Here is a 25,931-nt window from a genome sequence, read left to right on the forward strand (position 1 = left end):
TTCTGCAATCTTTAAATATTCTTTAAAAATCGTATAATATCTGAAAACGTAATTACTTACCTGTTTTGGATAAAGGTCCCAGTACGGAGTCCAGGCACCCTTAGTACTGGATTACAAAAGTAACGAGAACCTACTATACCTGCAACTTGAATTTTCTGCCATAGGGAATTATTGACTGTTTTCTATGAAATATTTTCTAAGTGTCAACTTTTAAAATGGCAAAATATTGTCTAAAAATCATCACAGTAATTAAGTCGACTTTTATCACTTGATTCCAAGTACTGACCCAGGACTGAATCTAGGATCCAGTCCTGGAATTCGAAAAGTAATCCTAAAAGTAATCTGTGGCAAATAACATGAAACTTCCATTGAACTCAATGCATTATTGTGTTTAAAATAGTGTTGCCTATTGCAACCACTTATAACTGTTTACAAAAGTCAATTGCATATTGCAAAAGTATTTATATAAAGCATCTCATTCTGAGAAAGTATATTTTAATTCCAATTGTTGGTTCTAAAATAAAACAAGCATATACTTTTTATATATAAACCATTTGCTGACAACAAATGCTTTACACTGTCCTCTGATACTGCCTTACTGCTCGACCAAGCTACCACTTTAGAGAGTAAGGTTATATCTAACTTTAGCCTCTGCCAAACCTCTGGGGACCGTGGACTCTGTACACCCTGTATCTATTTGGGAACAGTATATACAGAGCCACTTTCTCACATTGGTGGATCAGCGGTGGGATACAAACTTGCATTTGTTGGACTACTTTTTTACCATCTGATCACACGACAGAACTCTTAAAATTGCCTTTAGAATTCTGATTGGTCTTTTCCAAAATTACTAAAAGTCTTGCTAGGGCTTTGCTTAAGTCCCATTAGAATTTTAGAAAAATAAGTCACTATAGTCAGGGTAGAGGATTAGAACTGTCAGGTTAGAATGACTCAAACAAACCCAGCTATTAGTGAAAATAATAACATGGACCTGGTGGAGGAGCTCGACCTCACACCTTACTTACACTTGTCTTTCAAGGAATTGAGGTCCCTATGCAAACTTAAAAATTTACCAATGGGCCTGCATCCAACCAAACTAGGGCTCCAGGAGCTCTTGGCTGAGTATGCTAAGGACCACCCATCTGAACATGGTGATGGCCAGTCAGATGAGGAAGGGGAAGAAGAGGAGGTAGATAATAACCCCCCATACTTTCCCCTAGGGAGGAGAGGGCACCCATACCCTTCAATCCAAGAATTAGCATCTGGGGACCTAGAGATTACACAGGTGACTCTGGTACCAGAGAGATCACTGGGGGAACCACCAGTGAAGAGGACAGCCTTGTGAGGCTGGCCAGAAAATTAGAGCTAGCGTCCAGGCTCCTGGCTCTAGAAAAACAAAGGAGAGAGATGGGTTTAGCACCCATCAATGGTGGCAGCAATAATAAAACTAAGGATAGGGAGGAAACTTCTGACCTTAAAATCCCCAAAGGGATTGTCCCTAAATTTGAGGAAGGTGATGATATCACCAAATGGTTCACAGCCTTTGAGAGGGCTTGTGACATCAGAGAAGTAAAGACACCTCTCTGGGGGACACTCCTGTGGGAACTCTTCTCTGGTAAACTGCAGAGATAGGCTTCTGACCCTCTCTGGGCCAGAAGCAGGATCCTATGACCTCATGAAGAAAGCTCTGATTGAGGGATTTGGATTCACTACTGAGGAGTATAGAATTAGATTCAGGGGGGCTCACAAAACCCAGTCCTGGATTGATTTTGTAGACTTCTCAGTAAAGACACTGGATGGTTGGTTAGCTGGACATGGTGTGCAGGATTTTATTGGATTGTACAATTTATTCATGAAGGAACATACATTAAGTAGCTGCACAAATGAAAAGTTGCATCAGCATTGGTAGACCTAGGTCTAATTTCTCCCCAAGAATTGGGAAAGAAGGCAGACCACTGGGTCAAGACTAGGGTGACCAGGACAACCACTGGGGGTGACCAAAAAAAGTGGACACAAAACCTCCCCAGGGGAAAGGTGGTGAGAATCCCCAAGATAAAAAGTCTTCCAAAGGGCCCCAAAAACCTGTTCAGGTGGGTGGAACCCAAACTACTCCCTATGTGCCTCAACCCTACAGGGGGAAGAACTTTGATCCCTTAAAGGCCTGGTGATTTACTGGCCTGGAAGAGATAATGGTCTCTCCTAAGTTGCTGGCTGCATGTCCGCTTGGAAAATGTTTGGAAACCTCAGCCTGGGCTGAGGTTGAGCTAAAGGCCCATGCAGCAATGCTGGGCATCCCTGAATTGGTGTGTGTGCAAACCAGAGCACAGAGCAAGAGGAAGGGTGAAAAAGTAGGTCTGGAGCCTGAAATAATGGCCCAACCAACCAAGAGAAAAGATAAGAAGACTGGGGAACCAGCTTCTGTACAGCAAAACATTCAGAACCCCTCTCCACGGGGAGAGGATTTGGATACCCCTGAGGGAACTGCGTCCATGGAGCTTGACCCTTACCAGGTTGAACTCTTGGGCCCAGGGGGACCCTCTAGGGAAGAGCTGTGCCAGGGTCTGCGAGACTGTCCCACTCTTGAAAGCCTGAGGCAGCAAGCTGTTTCAGAAGCACAGGGAGATGTCAGTGGTACTCACAGGGCTTATTGGGAAGAGGGATTACTGTATTCTGAGGCAAAAAAAAACACTCCTGGAGCCACCAGGAGGGTGGTAGTGCCACAGAAGTACAGGAAGTTCCTCCTAACTTTGGCCCGTGACATCCCCCTAGCTGGACATCTGGGGCAATCCAAAACTTGGGAAAGGCTAGTGAGTCACTTTTACTGGCCCCAGATGCGCCAAAAGGTGAAGGAGTTTGTCAGCTCCTGTGTTACCTGTCAAGCCAGTGGAAAGACAGGTGGTCACCCAAAGGCCCCCATCATCCCACTACCAGTGGTGGGGGTCCCTTTGAAAGGGTAGGAGTGGACATTGTGGGTCCATTTGAACCTCCCACATCCTCAGGGAACACATTTATTCTAGTAGTAGTGGATCATGCTACTAGGTACCCTGAAGCAATTCCACTTAGGACTACTACAGCTCCTGCAGTAGCCAAGGCCCTCCTGGGTGTTTTCACCAGGGTAGGGTTTACTAAGGAGGTGGTTTCAGACAGAGGTTCCAACTTCATGTCTGCTTACCTAACACACATGTGGAGTGCAGTACACGTTTACTACACCCTACCACCCACAAACCAATGGCCTTGTTGAGAGACATTGAAAGGTATGATCATGGGTCTCCCTGAAAAACTCAAAAGGAGATGGGATGTCCTGTTACCATGCTTGCTTTTCGCTTACAGGGAAGTACCACAGAAGGGAGTAGGTTTCTCACCCTTTGAACTTCTGTTTGGTCATCCTGTAAGGGGACCACTTTGTCTTGTGAAAGAGGGCTGGGAGAGGCCTCTCCAAGAGTCCAAACAAGACATAGTGGACTATGTGCTTGGTCTAAGGTCCAGAATGGCTGAGTACGTGGAAAAAGCATCCAAGAACCTTGAGGCCAGCCCGGAGCTCCAGAAGCACTGGTATGACCTAAAAGCTGCACTGGTTGAATTTCAACCTGGGCAACAGGTGTGGGTTTTGGAGCCAGTGACACCAAGGGTTCTCCAGGATAAATGGAGTGGCCCTTACCCTATCCTAGAAAGAAAGAGTGAGGTCGCCTATTTAGTTGACCTGGGCACTAGCAGGACACCCAAAAGGGTAATCCATGTGAACCGCCTCATGCTCTACAATGACAGGGCTGACATCACCATGCTGATGGTGACTGATGAGGAACAGGAAGCAGAGAGTGAACCTCTCCCTGACCTCCTCTCCTGCAGCCCACAAGATGGGTCAGTAGATGGTGTGATCTTCTCAGACACCCTCTCTGCCCAACAGCAGACTCACTGCAAGCAAGTCTTACAACAGTGTGCTAGCCTCTCTTCCCTGACCCATGGTCTGACAAACTGGTGTACCCATGATGTAGACACTGGTGACAGTGCACCTGTCAAAAACAAAATCTATCGACAGTCAGACCAAGTTAAGGAAAGCATCAAAGCTGAGGTCAGCAAGATGCTGGAGTTAGGGGTCATTGAACCCTCTGAGAGCCCCTGGGCAAGCCCAGTGGTTCTGGTCCCCAAACCTCATCAACAAGGTGAAAAGAGAGAGATGAGATTCTGTGTGGACTGTAGAGGGCTCAACTCTGTCACCAAGACAGATGCTCACCCTATTCCAAGAGCAGATGAACTGATAGATAAATTAGGGGCTGCCCAATTCCTCAGTACCTTTGACTTAACTGCAGGGTACTGGCAGATTGGCATGGCCCCAGGAGCAAAAGAAAAGACAGCATTCTCCACCCCTGATGGGCATTATCAGTTTACTGTAATGCCCTTTGGGTTAAAGAATGCCCCTGCCACTTTCCAGAGGTTGGTGAACCATGTCCTGGCTGGGCTGGAATCCTTTAGTGCAGCTTATCTTGATGATATTGCTGTCTTTAGCTCCACCTGGCAGGATCACCTGATCCACCTTGGGAAGGTTTTAGAGGCTCTGCAAAATGCAGGTCTCACTATCAAGGCATCCAAATGCCAGATAGGGCAGGGCACTGTGGTGTACTTGGGCCACCTTGTAGGTCGAGGCCAAGTACAACCCAAGATCCAGGCCATCATGGACTGGATAGTTCCAACAACCCAGACCCAAGTCAGGGCATTCCTTGGCTTGCCTGGGTACTACAGGAGGTTTGTGAAGGGATATGGGTCCATTGTGACCCCCCTCACAGAACTCACCTCCAAGAAGATTCCCAAGAAGGTTAACTGGACAGTTAGTTGCCAAAAGGCTTTTGACACCATAAAAGAAGCAATGTGTTCATGCAACTCATAGGCATGATGGCATCTTGCATTTACATCGTACCTCACACAAGACTTCAAATGCGTCCCTTACAGGACTGTGTGGCACATCAATGGAATCAGGCTCACGGGCAACTTACAGATCTGGGGTTGGTGGACAGCCGCACACATCGCTCTCTGCAGTGGTTGAACACATAAAACTTGTCCAAAGGGCGGCCGTTCCTTGAGCCTGTTACACAGATGGTACTAACAACAGACTCATCACTCACAGGGTGGGGAGCCCATCTCTTAGACCACACAACGCAGGGCAAATGGACCACTCAACAAAAAGTGCTCCACATCAATCATCTGGAACTTCTAGCGATATTCCTAGCTCTGAAATCATTCCAACTCCATGTACAAAACAAAGTCGTCCTGATCCGAACGGACATCATGACGGCCATGTATTGCATACAAAACCAGGGAGGAACACATTCTCTACAACTGTCCCAGCTTGCACAGAACATTTGGAGGTGGGCCATCCCACAAGACATATACCTCCTCGCAGAACACCTTCCAGGAGTTCACAATCACATTGCAGATCTGTTAAGTCGACAGACACAACAGATTCACAAATGAGAACTACATCCACAAGTTTTTCTACTATTTTTCCAGATGTGGGGTCAACCAGACACAGATCTATTTGCCACACACGAAAACGCAAAATGCCCAAACTTCGCCGCCAGGCTTCCACACCCATTGTCCAAGGGCAATGCGATATGGATGAACTGGTCAGGCAGATTTGCGTGCGCTTTTCTGCCACTCCCACTGATTCCACTAGTGGTACGTAAGCTCAGACAACAGTCTCTAAAAATGATCCTAGTGGCTCCCACATGGGCGCGCCAACCGTGGTACACACTACTAGAACTCTCACTAGTCCCACACCAAAAACGACACCTCTCCCCATCAATACTAACGCAGAACCATGGAGAGATAAGGCACCCCGATGCAACTCAACTGAATCTTGTGATCTGGCTCCTGAAGTCCTATAGTTCGGTTACCTTAACCTTCCACCGGACTGTATGAACATCATTAAAGAAGCCAGGCGCGCTACCACCAGAGCTTGCTACGCATAAAAGTGGAAAAGATTCGCCATTTACTGCACTAACAATCATATCGATCCACTGGATGCGTCCATCCAGAACATCATTTGCTACTTACTACATTTGCAAAGATGCAATTTAGCATACTCATCCATACGTATACATCTAGCAGCACTTGCTGCTTACTTACAAAACAGACAACACTTGTCACTTTTTAGGGTCCCAGCAATTAAAGCCTTTATGGAAGGCCTTAAACGCATCATACCTCCCAGATTACCACCCTCTCCAGTGTGGAATCTCAACATTGTGCTTACTAGGCTCATGGGACCCCCATTTGAACCTCTACATAAATGTGAACTTCAGTTCCTCACGTGGAAAGTAGTTTTCCTTATTGCAATCACCTCTCAGGAGGGTAAGGGAGATCCAGGCTTTAACCATACAAGAGCCATTTTCACAAATACATCGTAACAAAGTGGTTCTCAGAACAAACCCAAAATTCCTACCTAAAGTCATTTCTTCATTTAATCTTAATCAATCTGTGGAGCTACCGGTGTATTTTCAAAACCCGGACACCGTAGCATAGAGAGAGCTCTTCACACCCTAGACGTCAAAAGAGCTCTACTCTATTACATTGACAGGACTAAATCCTTTCACAAAACAATTGTTTGTAGCTTTCTCTCCACCGCATAAGGGTAATCCCATCTCAAAAGCTGGGATTGCAAGATGTATCGTTAAATGTATCCAAATATGCTACCAAAAAGCCAAGCGCACATTAACAATTCCCCCTAGAGCGCACTCAACACGCAAACTAGGGGCTTCCAAGGCATTCTTAGGGAACATTCCCCTAGAAGACATTTGTAAGGCAGCCACATGTTCTACAACGCACACCTTCACTAAACACTATTGTGTTGACGTGCAAGCCAAGCAACAAGCTTCTGTAGGCCAAGCCGTTCTCAAAACACTTTTTCAAACTACTGCAACAGATACAGGTGACCACCGCTAGGGGAGATACTGCTGTACAGTCTAGTGTGAGATCTGCAGCTCATATGCCTCGAACGGAAAATACTACTTACCAGTATGCATCTGTTCTTGGCATGTAGAGCTGCAGATCCTCACACGCCCACCCACCTCCCCGGGACCTGTATATGTTCCAGTACTATCTTACTTAGATATACACACATGGACATCTTTCTTTTCTACTAACTCCATCATTTCCCATCATGGCGAAAAACAATCTGAGGATGGAGTCGATGCCCATGCGCACTATCATCCAAGAGAGGAGTCACCTATCACATGACTACAGAGACTTCTTCCAAGACAACAAAAAGGTGCAAGCATCCGAGCCTAACACCAGATGGCGATCTAATGTTAAGTGTGACGATCTGCAGCTCTACATGCCAACAACAGATGCATACTGGTAAGTAACATTTTCCTTACCTGCAGATTAGTAAAAAACTATTAACTGATTCCGGGTCGCAGGAGTTGCGCAAAATGGATCCAATGACCTCATCATGCGCTACTTCCTGTGCTATATAAAGTGCTGGTGGCACCTACAGTCATGGGAGAGCTATTGCAAAGTTTGCAGATACAGTCTGGTGTATACGGCTACTCAGAAGGTGGCACATTTGTAGGTTGTTAAAGTACCCATCAGAAATAACATTACCAAAGGTAAGTAACTTTTTCTTATGGTGCAAAAAGCACTTACTGGCCCTTGTCATGAGGTTATCCGCTCTTGGCTTCAGCCCCAAGTAGCATTACTCATGCTTTGTTCCTCTTCTCTTGCACTCTTGATTGTACCCATGCTTTATTTAACCAGAGCAGGCAGACTTTTTCTACGTTGTCACTCCAATCCCAGTTTACCAGAGGTAAATGACTGCTCATGTGTTAGAATGGGTGTGTTCCAATGCTCAGAATGATCGAATGCATGTTCATCTGGTATTCTGACTTTTATTTTTGCTTTGGATTTACTCCAGTCTATTGTGTGTGCAGGACCCTGTGCCGGTCTCTGGCTAAATGTGGTCCTGCCTCCATACTGGACAGACGACAACTGTGTTGGTAGCAAACCATGTTTTGAGATTGATTTTGTGACCGGATCTTTTTTAATCTAATGTGGTGACAGAGTGGCCTACAGGCCTCCTCCTGTAAAGCTTCACTATTATGTAAATGTCCAGAACCTTGCTCTGACATCTAGTTTGCATATGGTACCTGCTCAGTAGTTAGACTGTTTACAAATGTCAGTGGCATCTGTTTTGAATGCCCCTGATTTGGCATTGCTTAAGATAGAGGATGAGGGTAGCTTCTTTTGACAGTTGAAATGCATTGCCTCCATTCCAGTCTTCGGGTGGTGGAGTGAGGAGGATACAGACAAGGCTACCTTAAGAAATACCATGAAGACTTGTTAGCAAGAAGCTGGTGATTAGCTCTTTATGCATACTGCTATTTTGTGGATGGTATGTATAGAATGCTGGCTCTTTATGTGATATATTAAAAATCTGATATACCGACATAGCACATATACTGGAGTCATCCCCTCTGGAAGACCGATTGCTTTCGGAACCTATTTCAGAGAGAGCCGTCTCGTTAACATATAGGAAGCTATGTAAAAACTTGCCTGACCCATTCCATATACTTCGCGAACGGTGGCAAGCCGATGTAGGGCAAATTGAAGATGACGATTGGCAGGCAGCACTGATGTCCCAGAGAGAAGCTGCCATTCCTCTTAGGCTCCGTCTTATTCAACTGAAAATCCTGTGCAGAGCGTATCTTTCTGGGGTCACCTTAGCAAAAATAGGGAATAGACTAGATGCACGGTGTCTCTGCAGATGCCATCAGAAGGCCACTTTTTAACACACTATCTGGGAGTGCCCCTACATACGAACTCTATGGGAAAAGGCCACAAACCACATGCAAAGAGCAGTAGGAAAGGAGATTATTTTAACACCACAACTGTGACTCCTTAATATATGGGAAGCTACAGATCTTACGGAGCTTGAGCAACAAATGACCACTCTGGGATACACATTAGTGAAACGAGCAATTGCAATGAAGTGGTGGGGTGGAAGAGAATCCATCGCTGAGGAATTGGGCAAAGTATTTAGACAAGTGTATGAATCCAGAAAAAGAGGTGTTCAAATCTAGGGGTTGTCCCAAGAAATGGGATAAAAAATGGAGCAAGTGGAATACATACCGAGGGGATTTGTGTACCTCACCTACCGAGGAGATGGAGATGAGACAGTATTTTGGTAACAATATTGGGGCAAATGACTGATTTACTTTTCCTTCTATATGCATGAATGATGTAACCGTACTACAAAATATGCAACCAAAAGAGGTGTGGCTTATTTGTTTTTTCAAATCAATAAAAATATCTTAAAAACAAAAAAATCTGATATACCGTGCAAAGAGTCCAGGGGTATTCTTATGAGCGGTCAGGGGCTTGCTATGGCAATCCCAAAATGGTAGATGTGTTAGCGAGGCAACAAGCTAATGTAGGCCAAGCAGTACTTAACACAATTTTTCAGACAACTACAACCACTACAGGTTAGCCACCGTATTGGGAGTATACTGCTGTATAGTCTATGCAAAGCATGTGATCTACAGCTCACATGCCTAGAACGGATTATGTTACTTACCCAGTAAGCATCTGTTCTTGGCATGTAGAACTGTAGATTCACATGTGCCCACCCGCCCCCATGGTCTCCTGTAGTTGTTGCAGTTTTTCAGTTTACATACATACGCATGGACATCTCTATTCTACACTTACTAACTCCATTCTCACCCTCTGCGGGAAAACCATCTAACAATAGTGCCCATGCGCACTATCACCAAAAGGAGAAGTCTCCTTACCTCGTGACTGGAAAGACTTCTTCGAAGAAAAACAACTTGCAAACATCAGGACCCAACACTAAATGGCAGGAGTATACAAAGAATGTGAGTCGCCAGCCAAGAATAGATAGATGCTTACTGGGTATATAAAAATAATCCTTCTTCCTGTAGGACTGCATTAACTGCTTTCTTGTGAAAATTGTTTTAAGTGTGGAGTTGGTTTTGTATGAGAACTTGAAAAACTGCAAATATCTAAAAACTGCTTTACTTACCTTTTCTCTAGGAAATGTCCCAGTTGATATTTAGGCATATCACACTGAGTAGAAAAAGTAATCTGTAAAGTAATCAAAAGTAATCTAACAGTAATTTCAACGGTATTCCAAGTATTTACAAACCTGTAACAGTCATTTTCATTCAGCCTGCTTGTATTGTTCAACCTGCCTTGAAAAGTACAATTTACACGTACCTGTGCCAGGCTTGCTTGGTTCCAGAAAATAAATATTAACTAAATAATATATTTATAAAATCAAATTGGTCTGAGTTCAGTCTTTGAGTGTGTGGCATAATTTGTTGCCTGAGTGTGTACAACAAATGCTTAACACTACCCTCTGATAAAGCCTTACTGCTCACACTCACTACCACAAATGGAGAGTAAGGTGCTATCTACTTTTACCTCTGCCTACCTTTGAGGTTCCACTGGACTCTGAACACATTATACCTCATTTTGGTATAGTATATACAGAGCCAGCTTCCTACACAGCGGCACTAGGGTGGCCGGATGCAGCGGTGCTAACAGCGTTGGGTGCCCAAATCAAACCAATTGGCATCGGTCTGGTCATAAGGAGGCTGCTGTGGGGGCGGGGAGTGAAAGGTCAGTCCAGTGAAACCTACAAATAGCTTAAGTTCTGGCAATGTTGAGGTACATGGGGACACCATTGGTCCTCTTCTCCTCGGGACGGGTAGTCTGGGTGCAAGGTCTTTGGGGTGTCAGGTTCTCTGTCTGGCAACACTTGCGGTTGATAGGGGCAGCACGCAGAGGCTGCAGGCGACGTCGGGGAGTTCACGAGGCGGCACTTCTCAGTGGACTCGGTACCTGGAGGGCTTGGGGACCACACTGATACTATTGGCCTACTTTAACACAGGCTGGGGGCCTCAGGTGCACCGGTGCTTAGCGGCATCGGGTATTGGCGGTTCCGGAGTCCTCGCTGTTCTTCTTTTGCTGTCTGCAGGATGCAGAGGACAGTTCTGTTGTTCCTCAGGAGGTTGGTTCTTGAGTGAAATGCTGACAGGTCTGCTGGGTTTTGGGGACTCTGCAGCTGCAGAACAAGTCGACTTTTGGCGCAATTAACAAAGTCAGCAGGCATGCCAGCAGGGTTGGTGCCAAGTCAGTTTGTGGGTCGTCTGTTCTTCCTGTACGGCTCTTCATGTCTCTTTTTTTCTTCGGGCCGGCAGGATTTGATTTTCTGGTGACAGGGGCTCCCCTAAATACTGAATTTAGGATTGTTAAGGGAGTGTATGGTAGTAGCCACTGGGTCACTACGCCCCCTATATGTACATTTGCTATGGGAAGTGGGCATTACCCTGTCCCAGAATTCCTAAGTATGCCATCACAAAAATGGCTACTTCTGAAAAGTCGTGCCCACCTCAGATTAGGCCACCTTAGGGGTGGTACAAGCTTTGACCTGACTAGCTAAATTTCCCGCTTGCCCAGGTGCCAAAGGACTCTGGACGAAGGGGGTCGGCTTCCTCTCCTGTGAGGGGAGTCAGACTTTAATTTCAAAGGCCGTAGCTTCATTGAAGCTCCCCGTCTTTAGAATGCTAATTAGCAGGTCATCCTGTGGGAGGAATGTAAACAAGTAGGCTTTGTTTCTGATCTCCTGAGAGCAAATGCTCTCACCCTTGGGGGTCAGACACTCATCTCTGTTGGCAGGCTGTCAGAAACCAGTCTGCATCACACCAGGGGCTAATAGGTTTTCAGGGGGCACCTTTAATGTGCCCTCATGGGTGCATGTATGAATAAATCCATCACTGGAATCAATGTGGGTTCATTAATAAGAGATGTTCAATATCAAAGTTCCCTGTCTTCAGTGTAGCTGGAGAACACATTTTCACCAGTGTCCAGCACATGTTTTAAAATGGCTTTCCTAGTCACTTGTTCTGGCAGTATTGGAACTGACTAGCACAGGGGCATATCTGCTCATGCAGGTATACCCTCACATGTCATTTGAAGCAGCCTGGCTGTCAGGCCTGCTGTAGGGGTGACGTACAAATATTACATACAGTGTTAAGGGATATGGCACACAGGGGTGTGTTTCATGTCGTGGTTTTACTTTTGTCTGCACCAAAACACGTAGCCTGCAATGGCAGTCTCTCATGTGTTTGGTGAGGGGTCCCATAGTATGGCACAATTTGTGCTGCAGCCCTCAGACCTTCTTTAGTACCTCAAGCCCAAGGTACCATGGTACTATTTACTCGTGACTTACAGAGTGCTAAAGGTTTTCCAATTAGGAGAAACAATTTTACAGTTTTGGGTAAGAGATCTGGCACTGGGGTTCTGGTTAGCTGGGACCCGGTGCACAGTGGACTTTCAGTCGAAATCACATAAAATACTAGGCAAAAAGTGGGGGTGACCATGTCAAAAAGGGCCACTTCCCTACCCAGTTTAAATGTGTCCACAGACCCACCACCGGGGATTGGGTATAGATTTGTAGGTTAGGAATCTGCGACTAGAAGTCTCTATCAGGTGAGTAAGTTTCTTACCGTGGGTAGTGCCTTAACTGGTAGAGACAATTTTTAGCCTCAGATTCCTTACCTGCCCACCCATCCTCCCCCGTTCTGTCAGATTTCTAGGGTCAGAGATGATCCCTTTCAAGGCCCTAGTTTGGACACACCAGTGTCTGTGCACTTCATGGCTCCACGCTTCTGGCGTGGAAAGTTGTTAAAAGTAACTGAAGTCAGCGTGCCACGTTGGCGCCTATATAGGTGACACGGATGTCACTTCCGATTGGGACAACACCACGGGCAGCCGATCGATGCCACCTATCTGCGCGCAGGGGTACTGCTCACGAAATTTCTTCCGGATCCAGTTTGATACCTTGGGAAATTCAAAGGTAAGAAATCTATAGCTAGATATAGTCTCTACCAGATACGACGTAACTGAAGGTAAGTAACTTATTCATCACTTACTAGGGACTTACAGGGGTGCCAAAGTGTGTTCCAATTTTGATACAAACTGATCGTTGTACCTTATTTTTAGGGAAATAGCACTGGGGCCTGGGGTTTTCCTCTGTTATGTCATCCAAAAGCTTATTGTTATTTCCTAGGGCCAGCACACCAAACGGGTATGTGTGCACTTTGCAAAATCGCTAAATAAAGTACTAAGTTTTCCCACTAATTATCACTGTTGCATTGCTAACCGCTGTTGTGCTATTAGCTTTAGTTCTGTATTTATTATTAAACTGTTTGCTTTTTTAGATGTAGAAGTGGATGTGGATGATATAACCCAGGAGCAGGTGTCAGATTTAAATAAGCAGGCAACTACATATGGAATGGCTGAAGGAGATTTTGTCAGGTGAGAGTGCTAGACCTTTAATCTGCATATTGTCTTTGGACTTGATGTGAAGAAATGGTATTTTAACCCTAAAATTCAAAGAAGATTTAACTGTTGACTAAAATGTGTGGGCTCTTAATTTCTTTTACTTAGATATTGGAATCTTTTAATGCAGTACACAACCAGGTCTGTGTAACTTGTATTCGTAAATATCTTGGGCTGGCTTTTCATTCCGTCAGAACTGTTTTTGAGTCTTGTGTCCTGCTGTACCGCCTTCCCAGTTGCTTTTGAGAAACTGCACCACAGACCTAGTTGAAAAACAGCTCTCCCTAAAGATGATTTTGTTTCAAAATTAGCACTTTAAAAAGGGTTTTTTGCAAATCCTAAAAAGAAGTGCATCTATGCGCTCGTCCGAGACCTGCAACATAATTCTTTTTATCAAAATCATGCTTTCATTCTACATTCCCTGTTAAGCAACACTTACTGGTATGTTTATGTTCGATGCATATGAGATGTAGATCGTATACTTGTTCATAGATTGCCATCTGGTGTTGGGTTCGGATGTTTGCACTTTGTTTTTGTCTTGTAGGAAGTCTTTTGTGGTCACGAGGTAGGTGACTCCTCCTCCTTTGGATGATAGTGCGCATGGGCATTGACTCCATCTCCAGATTGTTTTTTTCCGCCATCGGGTTCAGATGTGACTTGCTGCACTTCGGATCGATATCGAAACTCCCTTCGACGCGCAATCCCTCTCCACTCGACGGTATTGTCTCAATCGCGTTTCCCTTTCGACGTGCATCGTTAAAAAAAAAACTCCTCGACCCGGGCCGTTGGACCTATCTGCGCCGACCACGCCTGCAGTCAATGGAAAGGACTCCTTTAAAAAAATGCCACGGGTGTGGTGCTAAGTTCCCACACACAGACTTGCATGAGGTCTGTAACCTCTGCTTCTCTCTGGAACACGAAGACAAGAACTGCAAAGCCTGTTCATCTTTCAGGTCGAAGAAAACCATTTGTGATCGTCTGGCTCTATGTCACGAAATGTCTCGCGGAAGCAGCTCAATTCCGGACATCTTTGGAGCAGATCCCAATGTCCAGCCGGAGCAGCAAGGTGATGAAAGAATTCTCCGTCTCCGAAGCCGACGACTCCGAAGACGAAACAGTCACCCCGGCTCAACGGTTCATGAGTACCGAAATCCCTCTCCCAACCAAAACCAAACCTAAGGCTCCGGTAACACCCTGGGGCTCTGGTCGACACCGGCAACATGTCTCAGACGCCCCGCCCTCGGACCCAGCTATGAGACCTAAACATAAGCCTTCCGGCTCGAGCCAACGCCATTCTGGTGCCGAAGAGTCACCTTCGGCACCGAAGCACAAAACCACTGATATGCCACACCCTTCTTCGTCGGCACGATAGAACGCCTCGATGCCCAAGCCCTCGGCGTCGAAACATACCAAAGACAAACCTTCGGAACCGAAAAAATCTTCGGAGCCAAAAACTGCTTTGGAGCCGTAAAAGGTCTCGGAGTCGCAAACTCCTAGAATAAAACCTAAGGAGGCCAAGACCCCACGGAAAGCCTCAGAGACTCTGTTCAAATAAAATTTTGGCCCAAAATCTTCGGCACCGAAAAAAGACATTTACCCATGCAACCTGTACCTGATTATTTGGATCCCAAACAAAAAACTCTTTCTATTGATCCAGAGACTGGGAAAGTTGTCACCAAGCCTCCAAAAAAGAGGATAATGGACACTTCAGAGGAGCCTGCAATAGCCCTAAATAGAAAGGAGATGAGTACTAACACCTCCTTCTGCTCCTCCAGCTGATCCAAATCTTCTCATTTCTCCACCACACTCCCCACACATTGTTTCACCTCAAACATCAGATACTGAGGATGATCATACTGATGGGGGTGGGAATATAGATCCACATGATGAAGATGATGCACATACCATCCCACACGATGTAGACCCTTGGGATGACTACAACACTGATCCTGACCCACATAATGACCCGGACCTCTATCCATCTAGGCCATCACCACCAGATGACAATATTGGGTTTGCGCAACTTATCAATAGGGCTGCCCAATACCATGGGGTACAGTTACATTCATATCCCTTAGAGGATAAGTTTCTACTCGAAACATTTGCACCCTCGCAAAAATCCACTCACACCTTGCCAATGTTAAAAGGCATGCTCTGACATGCCCCCGAAGTTTTTAAGGACCCTGTCAGAGCCAGGATTCTAAACACCAGGATAGAAAAAAAGTATAAAGCAGCTCCCAATAACCCCATTTACATTAAAGGTCAGGTCCCTTTGGATTCTCTTGTGGTGTCTGAGGCACACAAGAGGGCAAACTCGCAGAGTACAGGCGAACCCCCCCCCCTCCTGATAAGGAGTCCAAGCTAATAGACGCATTTGGTTTACGCATTGCGTCACAGGCTGGACATCATTGGCAGATTGCCAATGCCCAAGCTTTATTAGCCAGGTACGACAGAGCTCACTATGACGAGCTTGAAAAGCTCACAAACGCCTTTCTGACCAGTACAAACAAAAGGCCAATGACCTTGATACAAGAGGGGAAATTAATCACAAACACCACAATTAAATGTGCGCTTGACTCGGCTGATACCGCATCTCGCGCCATTAACACTAGCGTTTTGTTGCGCAGCCAAGCTTGGCTCCGAGTCTCTGGATTCAAACAAGGTACAATCTGCCATTCTAATTCAACCCTTTGATCAAGAGCATCTTTTCAGACTTTCAGTGGACACATCTTTAGAAAAGATGAAAAAAGATACGGAAACTGTCAAGTCCATGGGGGCCTTACAATTCCCTTCCCCTAGAGGCTATTTTCGCTGCTCCTTTTACAGAGCTGGCTCCAAAAGCATTGGCTCAGAACACCCCTCTTCGTTGTATAAGAGCCTCACTCAAACGTCGTCCTAAGGATACTTTCGCGGAGGTTACAGAGGCAACGATGGAAAGAGAAAAGGTTGCGGCAACAATAACCGCACCTCCCTTACCACCGAACAGTGACTTCCCTGCACTTCCCCCCCGATCATCCCACTCCTGTCGGGGGACGTCTCACAGTTCCTACCTGTCTGGAATTCAATCACAACAGACAAGTGGGTAAGACAAATTATCCAGTATGGTTACTGCCTGGAACTCACCTCTACCTCCCCAAACATTCCTTCAAACAACGTCCAAAGTCCTCGGAGAATCTAACACTTCTCAAACAAGAGGTTCTCTCCCTATAACAAAAACATGCAATAGAACCAGTCCCCTTGCCTCACCAAGGCACAGGGGTTTACTCCCTCCTAATTCCAAAAAAGGACGGATCTCTCAGGTCCATATTGGACCACAAACCGCTAAACCTCTACATTCAATGGGATCACTTCCATATGGTCACTCTCCAACAGGTGCTCCCACTACTTCAACAGGGCAACTTTCTCTCCACTCTCGTTTTAAAGGACGCCTACTTTCATATTCCCATTCACCCCGCTCACAGGAAATATCTCAGGTTCATGGTAGATGGTCAACACTACCAATTCAAGGTCCTCCCATTCGGAGTGACTACGTCACCCAGAGTCTTCACCAAGTGCCTCGCAGTATTTGCGGCCCACTTAAGACGACAGCACATTCATGTCTTCACTTATCTGGACGACTGGCTCATAAAAGCCAACTCACACACCAACTGTGTGCCACACACACACACACAAAACAATTCAACTGCTTCACGACTTGGGATTCACAGTAAACCTCACCAAATCCCATCTCCAACCATTCAACAAACAACAGTATCTGGGGGCTGCAATAGACAGGATGTCAGTACCTGAGACCACTCTGGCACCTCCAGCGTTTAGTTAGTATTGGTGCCCTTCCGTTTCTGGTGCTTTACATCAGTTTTAAGATCTTCTTAGAGTTTCTTGTTGCGCAAATTGGTGCAATTTCTGATCTTTATATGTTTCCCTCGTCGTCATTGCTTGATTTTGCTAACAAGAAAGTGTCACTCATAGTCTTTGAAATGTCACTCATAATTGCTCTGAAATTATGGAAATGTCACACATAGCAATCTGAAACCTTGGCAGCTATGCAGCCCCCAGCTAGGGCAGAACCTGTCAGTCACCTTACTCTGCGGATGCCAGCGCAGCTCGTACCATGCGCTGCTTTGCTCAAGTGCTTGGCTTGACAGCTTCGGGAGGCCCTATAAATGCGTGACTTTCCATTTCAGTGCGGTGATGTGGATCACCGCACTGAAATGCGTTAGTCTAACGCTTGATGCGTGATACTTGGCAGGGCTGCATTAGTCTCTCTTAGTCAAATGAGCAGCAAAGAGGGAGGGCTTCGACAGAGCTTCCCTGTCCTGAGTTTGCCTTGACTGCGATGTCACATATTGTCAACCCACTCGACAGGCAATGGTGATGGTCTGTTTTTAGCCCTCTGTCGGAAAGGGAACCTATTACCGCTTATACCTGTCACTAGGGTGCCAAACCGTGACACACCTTGATGTGGTTGGGACCTGCTAAGCTCATATATAGGTCAGAGAATGCAGCTTCCACCATCTGTCTTCAATTTCCTGCCCCTGGTTCGGCAGGAAAACTGCCAAGCAAAGATCCAAATGTGTCGATTTATGTAAAAATTACACCGAAATGATGTATACAGAGCCAGACTGAGCTGGACTACCCCGTGAGAATGTAGTCTGTTAATCAATTAACTTTGACAATACAGTGGAGGTTGTGTTGTTGCACTCCAGGTGTGTCCTACTCCGGCTCCACCCCTTCCAGCTGTGACACGCCTAGCAGCACACAGAATCCAGCTCGTGAGAGACACTCATTAACCGGAGTCTTTTGTAAATACTTTTTGATCCCTACCGAGACTGTCTCTACTTTTGAGAGTAGGCTTGGCGGCGGTGATTGTTCTTTTAGACATTTGCCCTTGCGTGGATTGCCAACCGCTGACAGACACTTCTTTGTTCTTAGCATCATTATTTATGTAAGGGCAACATTTCTAAGGTAATTTTACCCGATGAACCTTAATATGTTTAAAAACCACTTTTACAACGTCCAGTCTTCATTTACTCGTCCCTCCCCTTGTAAAACCTCATTCCATATACAGCAGTATTCTGGACTCCCAGCACTTTTGAATTATATATGAAGATAAGTTCCTTGGCATGGCTAGAATATTTTGAAGTGCTCTGTTAAATTCCACTACTAGGTGTACATTCCTATATTGAGGCCCAGCACGTTGTTTTGTGCCTAAAGATTCAGCCATAAAGAGCAATGAACACTTAGCTAGGCTGGCCTGAGAGCCTGTTCCTAGCGCTCTGGCAAACTGCGAGTACCTTATCAGTCACCCCACACTCCCTTCTCTTGCTCGCCCCTCAGTGTTATCAGTGCACAGAAAGAGTATAAGTTGGAGATCGTTTGCTGGATCTTAGTTTCCAGTCTTTTCAAGTAGTAGTTTGTACCAACAAAGAATTTTGCACAGGTTCAGTGATGCTTACTCTCTGCTTTTATTTTGCAGTTGTATTAACTTTTTGTGGTTTTTAATCCAGATGTTCATAAAGCAGGATTTGGTTGTTTGTGAATTACCACACTAGTCTATTACCGTGGTGGGAGGGTTTCATTTTTCTAGCGCTGTATGAAATTTTGATATATTTTGGATTGAGGTCAATAGTTACGTACACTATGCTTGTATGGTGGGTCAATTATTAGCATAATGGCCATAAACCACGTTTGAAAAGTATACATTTAAATAAAAAACACAGGGGACATAATGGAAAGAGCTACTTATCAGGCCAGCTAGACAGTACAGTCCAAGTGCTGCTAGCTGTATACAAGTGGCAGGATACTACATACATATGTGTGTGTGTATATATATCTATATGCATTTATTTAGATTGTATGCATCTTTACTGTACCGGGGCTAGACGCGCACATCTTAACACTAGCCTTTGTTCACATGCAGCGCTTTCACTTTGTGCTTCTTGAGACGAGCAGGGATTTACGGACACACACACACTGGTGTGCTAGGTCTCGCGTTTCTAATTGTGAGCAATCGGTAACACTAACATGATTGCTTACGAGGGGCATGCTTTCTGTTTTAATGTGTATTTACACGATCGGTTGGCTGCATCTGGGGACGCTATATGCTCTTGTACCAGCTTCCACGATGCATGTGCGGGAGGACTGAGGCAATCACCGGCTTCAGCAGTAGTTGACAGTTTTATAGTCTGTTTACACTGGTGTTACTAACTGTAGTAAAACATGATGTCACACATGTGCTTTACTGCGTCTTACCCACAGTCACACGCTGCAAAGCTACTCAGTCATTGCAATGAACATAGTAAAAACACTGCCACTCACACATATATAAAAATACCACTCGTTCACCAGTACAGCGCTATGTGATCAAGGCCGCATGTTTGGTGGCCGAAACGCGTCATTTGGACACTTGATGCTTGAATAAATCATCATTTAACTCTCAACTTTGCCTTTGGAGTCTGTTTCCTGGTGTTGCGCCTTTCTTTGGATGGTGGTACAGTAGGGAGCAGCAACGAAGCGGAACCACCTGCACACTGTTTAAATATCCCGCCCATGTGGGCGTGTGCACTGAGAATGTTGGTCACTGTAGTTTCGCCATAATCGACCCGAGTGCGTATTGCCGCGCTACCAACTGTCAATGTCTTACCCCAGTGGGCATGTCTAGGGCTCCCAGGATTAATACCCAACCAATATCACATCCACATTCCAGCCGGCCGCAGCACACTGAGTCGAGCCTTGACAGTGTGAAATACACCAATACAGCCATACGCGTTACGGGGACCATTCCCCTTGTTCACCGTCTAGGCACTGGGGAGAAGAGAACAGCATTGCATTTGGCTTTTGCAGGTGTTGTGAGTTTCTAAGACCGCCCTTCTGGGCGTGTCATTCTCTAGCTTGGCATTACGGTTAACGTAGTTCAAAGTTCTAGTAACTGGCACTGCTGTGTCTTTACCTCCACTTGTTTAATTCCCATCGGGTCACTGCCTTGGACTTGGCTAGTTTGCTGACGTATTTGTGCCACTGGAACAGGCACGTTGTTCCTCTGTGCGTTTCTTCCAATGCAGCGACACACGGACCTGCTCGTTAGGCAGTGGGGTATCTATATTGTGTGTGTATACATAGAGAGAGAAAAACTGAGGTTAAAGTGCCAGTTTTAGATACGTTAGCATATTGATCCACTCAGTTGAAACGGGATATATATATCTATATATATATATATATATATATATATATATATATATATATATATATTTTCCAGGTTCCACCAATAATTTCCAAACACAGAATATGTGCCTCCGTTACGTGGCGGTGGACCCGTGTTATATCACAAGAGTTCACAAACAGGATATGGATACAATTATTGTAAGTAGGATGCGTTTCGGCGTTGTGCCTTCTTCAACACTTGCTCAAAGTAGAGTAACACAACAATAGTGGCTATTTAAACTCAAAGGGTGCACTCCCTTTGGAGAGATACTGGAAAGGACTGCTGCCATCTATATCTCAAATATAAAGTGCTAACAATAACGCCGTCGGAGTCACGCTTCATGTGAAGCACCAGACTGGGCCAATTCAGTGAGTGAAACCTGCATATTAAATTGACTCTGCCTCAGCTTAGCATGCCTTTCCGAGACCCTGGCATGTTGGGTCATCTTTCAGTGTTCGCAGGCAAATCAATTTTAGGGAGGCAGTGTTAGCAAATGTGTAAGGGGAGGAGTATCACTATCTTCATTCAGTGCCAATTCACCTTATGCAGGTACATTACTTGGAAGCCATAAGTACATCACTTGGAAGCCATAAGCACATTACTTGGAAGACATAAGCACAGGATACAGAGTGGAAGTGGGTAGAGTATTACCTAATCATCATTCCAGTGCACCTCGTGCATGTACATTACTTTTAACATTTCTCATTTCATGTAGAGTTTAAAAAAAAAAGAGCTTTTAAAATTATGCCAAGATGTTCAGTGTGTGTGCATGCCATTGGAGGATAATGTACTGTATGGCTAAACACTTATAAGGTCCCAAAGGCGAGACCTTTTGGCTATGCCAATGCTTGTTTTTTGTGGGTGTACTTACCCCTACAACTGTACTACATTGATGGTTTTCACATGTTTTCTTTTGCAGCGTGAATCTTTCTGGATTCACTATGCTGTGCATTATTCCGCGATCTGGTGGTTGGGTCCGGATTCGTAGTCTTTCTTTTGTTTTTTGTTTTTTTGTAGCCCAGGTGGGCGTCGACGTCCCACCATTTGGTGTACCTCTTGTGACGTTGGCGTGCTTCCTGCGGAAGTCCCACCTTTGGGGCGCCATCTTCAGATTCTTTTTTCCGCTGTTGGGTCTGGATCGTCAACGAGAAGCTCCAGAGTTTGAACGAAGAAAGAAGAGCACGAGTTTCATCGAAGGGAAGTTAAGCGAAGACTACAGAGACGAAGAACATAGAGCCGGGACGACGAAGAAGGAAGAAAACATCGAAATCTTCGGCGTCCAACGGAGAATGCGCACTCAGGGACTCTGAGCGCAGGAATGGACAAAACACCGTTTAAATTCTGCCGTAACTGCCACCACAAATACGCGTAGAAGGACCAACATCCGGTCTGCAACCTTTGCCTGCCTATCGACCACGAAAGCAAGGACTGCAACGCCTGCTCCACATTCACGCCGAAGACCCTCCGGGTGAGAGAGAGGCAGAGAAGAGCCAACTTCAACATGGAAGGCAAGAGTAAGGCCCCGTCTCTGTACGACCTGGGCCTCTCCACAGACGATGAAGACATCGCCGAGGGACCTGATGACTTCACGGTCGCAGAGACCAATAAGAAAACGTCTGACAAGGTAGGAGAGACGTCGAACACAAAAACCCCGAAAGGGCCCCGAAAACCAGACACTGACTCGAAAAAACCAGAGTCAAAGTCCTCGAAAGGAACACCGGCGCCGAAAATTTCGACGACCGCGAGTGGATCCAAGGACGAAAGGCCCAGCGGATCCTTTGAGAAGGACTCCCAGGTGCCGAAGGCCGCCGAAAAACAAGGTTCGTCGAAACAGGCCCACGAGGTGGGGCGTTCGACTTCGAAAGTCAAGGCCGCGTCGACGCAAGCTCCGTTAAAAAGACCAGCGCTCGACGCCGATCATGCCTCCGAAATGGAGAAGAAAAAGAGAAGGCTCGAGGCGGAGATGGAGAGCATCCTTCAGAGGAAGAAGGAGTTTGATGAAAAGATGAAGAGATTCACAATCCCGGCGAAACCGGCGACGGTTCTCGTCGAAGTCGAGGAGCAGGAAGAGTTTGACGCCGAAGAGCAGTTGAAAGCTCCCGAAGAAGGGGAAGAAGTTCTCTATTATGAGGGAGAAGAAGAAGACGAGGAGGAGCAGTCGATCTACGGCTCGGCACCGTCGACGACGCAAGAGCTGGAATGGCAGGACCTCGACGCCGAAAACCCAGAAGAGCCAGTAGAGACATATCCTTCGAGGCCTTCGCCGCCAGATGATATTGGGGCATACAACATGGTCGTCAAAAGCGCAGCTGCAGCTTTTGGCGTGAAACTAGAGGAAGAGAAACCGAAGGCAGATTTTCTACTCGAAACACTGCTACCCATCCAAACTAGGAGCCAGTTCCTCCCCATGCTCCAAAGTGTGATGAACCAAGGGAAAGAGGCGTTCAAGGACCCAGCAACATGCCGATCCATCACGCCCAGAACAGAAAAGAAATACAAACACTCCTCACAGGACCCGCCATAATCAAGGGATCTGTCACTGCTGACTCCATTATTGCATCCACGGCCAGAAAAAGGGCCAATGTCCCGGCGACCTCGGGGCCACCTCCTGACAAGGAGAGCAGAAGGATGGACCTCACTGGAAGGACAATAGAGAGGAACGCCACAATGCACTGGCGCATGGCGAACTCAAATGCGCTACTGAACAGGCACCAGTACCAACATTGGGACGAGATGGGGGACCTAATCAAACATCTACCCGAACAATACCAACAGAGGGCTTCCCATCTAGTGGAAGAGGGGAAGAATATAGCTAACTCATGCCTTAAGACGGCATTAGACGGGGCAGAGACTTTAAGCAGACTGATGGCGATAGGAATCACTGAAAGGAGGCAGGCCTGGCTCAGAATTTCAGGTTTCAAACAAGAGGTCCAGAATAATATACTGAATACCCCTTTCAACGGCGAGACGCTGTTCGGGGCACCGGTGGATGAGAAGCTCACCCAACTCAAGAAAGAGAATGAGACGGCAAGGTCCATGGGGGCCCTGCAATTCAGGGGGATGCGAAGAGGTACCCCGACTCGGAGACCTTTCGGAAGGGGAGGTAACCAGCCGGGACCGTCTCACCAAGGTTTCCAGTAAGGCCAGCAAGGCGAGAGCCACGACCAACACGGGCAGCAGAAACAAAACTGGCAGTACCAGGCTAGAGGCCAGACCTTTCGCGGTAGGGGGAACGGACAAGGACAAAGAAGAAGAGGGGGGACCAACCCACCTCAAAGTGACTTTGCACGAAGAAGATGGCTCACCCACAATATACCTCCGAGGGTGGAGCACAAAAGGAACAAAATGGAGGGGGTACACAAACCAAACGCCCACGAGCATGCAACACCAGTAGGTGGAAGACTGAGGCTTTTCCTCCGGGAATGGCAAAAAATTACTACAGACAAATTGATACTCAACATCATTCAGTACGGATACTGCATAGAGTTGGAAAGGAGCCCTCCAAACAGAAAACCAAAAAAAAGGGAACACTCGAGACAGGAGCTAGCACAACTCGCAGAGGAGGTACTACAGCTGCTCTAAAAGGAGGCCGTAGAACCAGTACCTTTCAAGGAGAGGAACAAGGGAGTGTACTCAAACTACTTCCTGGTACCAAAGGTGAACGAAACACTAAGACCCATCCTGGATCTACGGTTCCTAAACAAGTACGTAAGGATGCAAAAATTCAAAATGACGTCCCTACAAGAACTACTCCCACAGATGGGAGACGGGGACTTCATGTCCACAGTGGATCTCAAGGACGCCTACCTGCACATCCCAATGAACAGGCAGCACAAAAAACTGTTAAGATTCACAATCAACAAGGATCATTACCAATTCACAACCTTGGCATTCGGGCTGAAGTCCGCACCAAGGGTCTTCACAAAATGCCTTGCAGCGGTAGCAGCGTACCTGCGGAGGGAAGGGATTCATGTGTACCCTTACCTCGACAACTGGCTAATAAAACAAAGTTTGCGCGAAAAATGCGAGGAACACGCACAGCGGGTCACAAGGACACTAATGAACCTGGGGTTCTCAATACACTGGGGGAAATCATCAATGAACCCAGAGCAGGTGAAGATATTCCTGGGGGCACAGATCAACACCAGAGACAGATCGGTGATGCCCAGCGAGAAGAGAACAATAGCCCTACTGAAGGAGACGCGCCTCTACCAGAAGGGGCAAGCTCTGACAGTGTGAACAGGGAGCAAGATCATGGGGATGATGGCGTCATGCATCCACCTAGTCCCCAATGTACGGCTTCACATGAGACCGTTCCAGGAATGGCTGCAACAACAATGGTCACAAGCACACGGAAGTTGGGAGGATCTAGTGGTTGTTACGCACGCAGTGCAAGAGGAGATAGCATGGTGGAACAGGGAGAACATAACTATAGGAAAGCCCTTGACACCACCAAGCCCAACTATGACCATTACCACAGACTCATCCCAGATAGGATGGGGAGCGCACATGAACAAGCTCAGAGTGAGGGGTCTGTGGACTCCAGCAGATGCGGTCAGACACATCAACTACCTGGAATTGAAGACCGTACTGCTAGCCCTGAAGGCCTTCCAGAGGCAGCTATACAACCAAAAAGTGTTGATGCAGACAGACAATACTACCACAATGTTCTACATCAACAAGCAGGGAGGAACACAATCGTTTCCCCTTTCCACTCTGCCACAAGAGATTTGGAGATGGGCCATCCCACTCAAAATAGACCTGCTGGCGATACACCTACCAAGGAAGGACAATGTGAAAGCCGATTGGCTCAGCAGGCAGACCTTGGCATCCCACGAGTGGGAGCTCAATGGACAGGAAACGCAAAGGCTATTCAAAAGGTGGGGTACACCGACAATAGACCTGTTTGCAACACACCTGAATGCAAAATGCCGAAACTTCGCATCCAGACAACCAGAAAAACAATCCCAGGGGAATGTCCTATGGATAAGTTGGTCAAGGACATTTGCATACGCTTTTCCACCAATACCACTGATACACAGGGTACTCAACAAGTGCAAGACCAGCAACATGACAATGATCCTGATGGCACCACAGTGGGCAAGACAGACATGGTACTCACAAATAGTGGAGATGGCACAGGGACCTCCACACAAATTCGCAAAAAGAAAGGACTTGCTCTCCCTGCAGAACGGAGAGGTTCTACACCCAGAGCCAGAGAGCCTCGGACTGGCAGCTTGGCTCCTGAAGACATAGAGTTCGCACACCTTAAACTACCTCCAAGCACTATGCGAGTGCTGCGGGAGGCAAGGAGACCAACAACACGAAAATGTTATGGGGACAAGTGGAAAAGGTTCACAATGTGGTGCAGCAAAAATAA

General features: G+C 46.4%; 1 protein-coding gene across 17 annotated transcripts in view; it reads left to right on the forward strand.

Moving 5' to 3' along the window:
• The window catches only part of CLASRP (CLK4 associating serine/arginine rich protein), a 900,118-nt gene that overhangs the window by 231,538 nt on the left and 642,649 nt on the right, over positions 1-25,931 (forward strand). For all 17 annotated transcript variants that reach the window (XM_085625696.1, XM_085625697.1, XM_085625686.1 and 14 more), the window contains one exon: positions 13,230-13,326. In XM_085625696.1, the coding sequence (XP_085481822.1) occupies positions 13,230-13,326 (97 nt within the window). The remainder of the gene's footprint in view (positions 1-13,229; positions 13,327-25,931) is intronic.

This window comes from Triturus cristatus, chromosome 9, assembly GCF_964204655.1.
Source record: "Triturus cristatus chromosome 9, aTriCri1.1, whole genome shotgun sequence".
NCBI classification, from domain to species: Eukaryota; Metazoa; Chordata; class Amphibia; order Caudata; family Salamandridae; genus Triturus; species Triturus cristatus.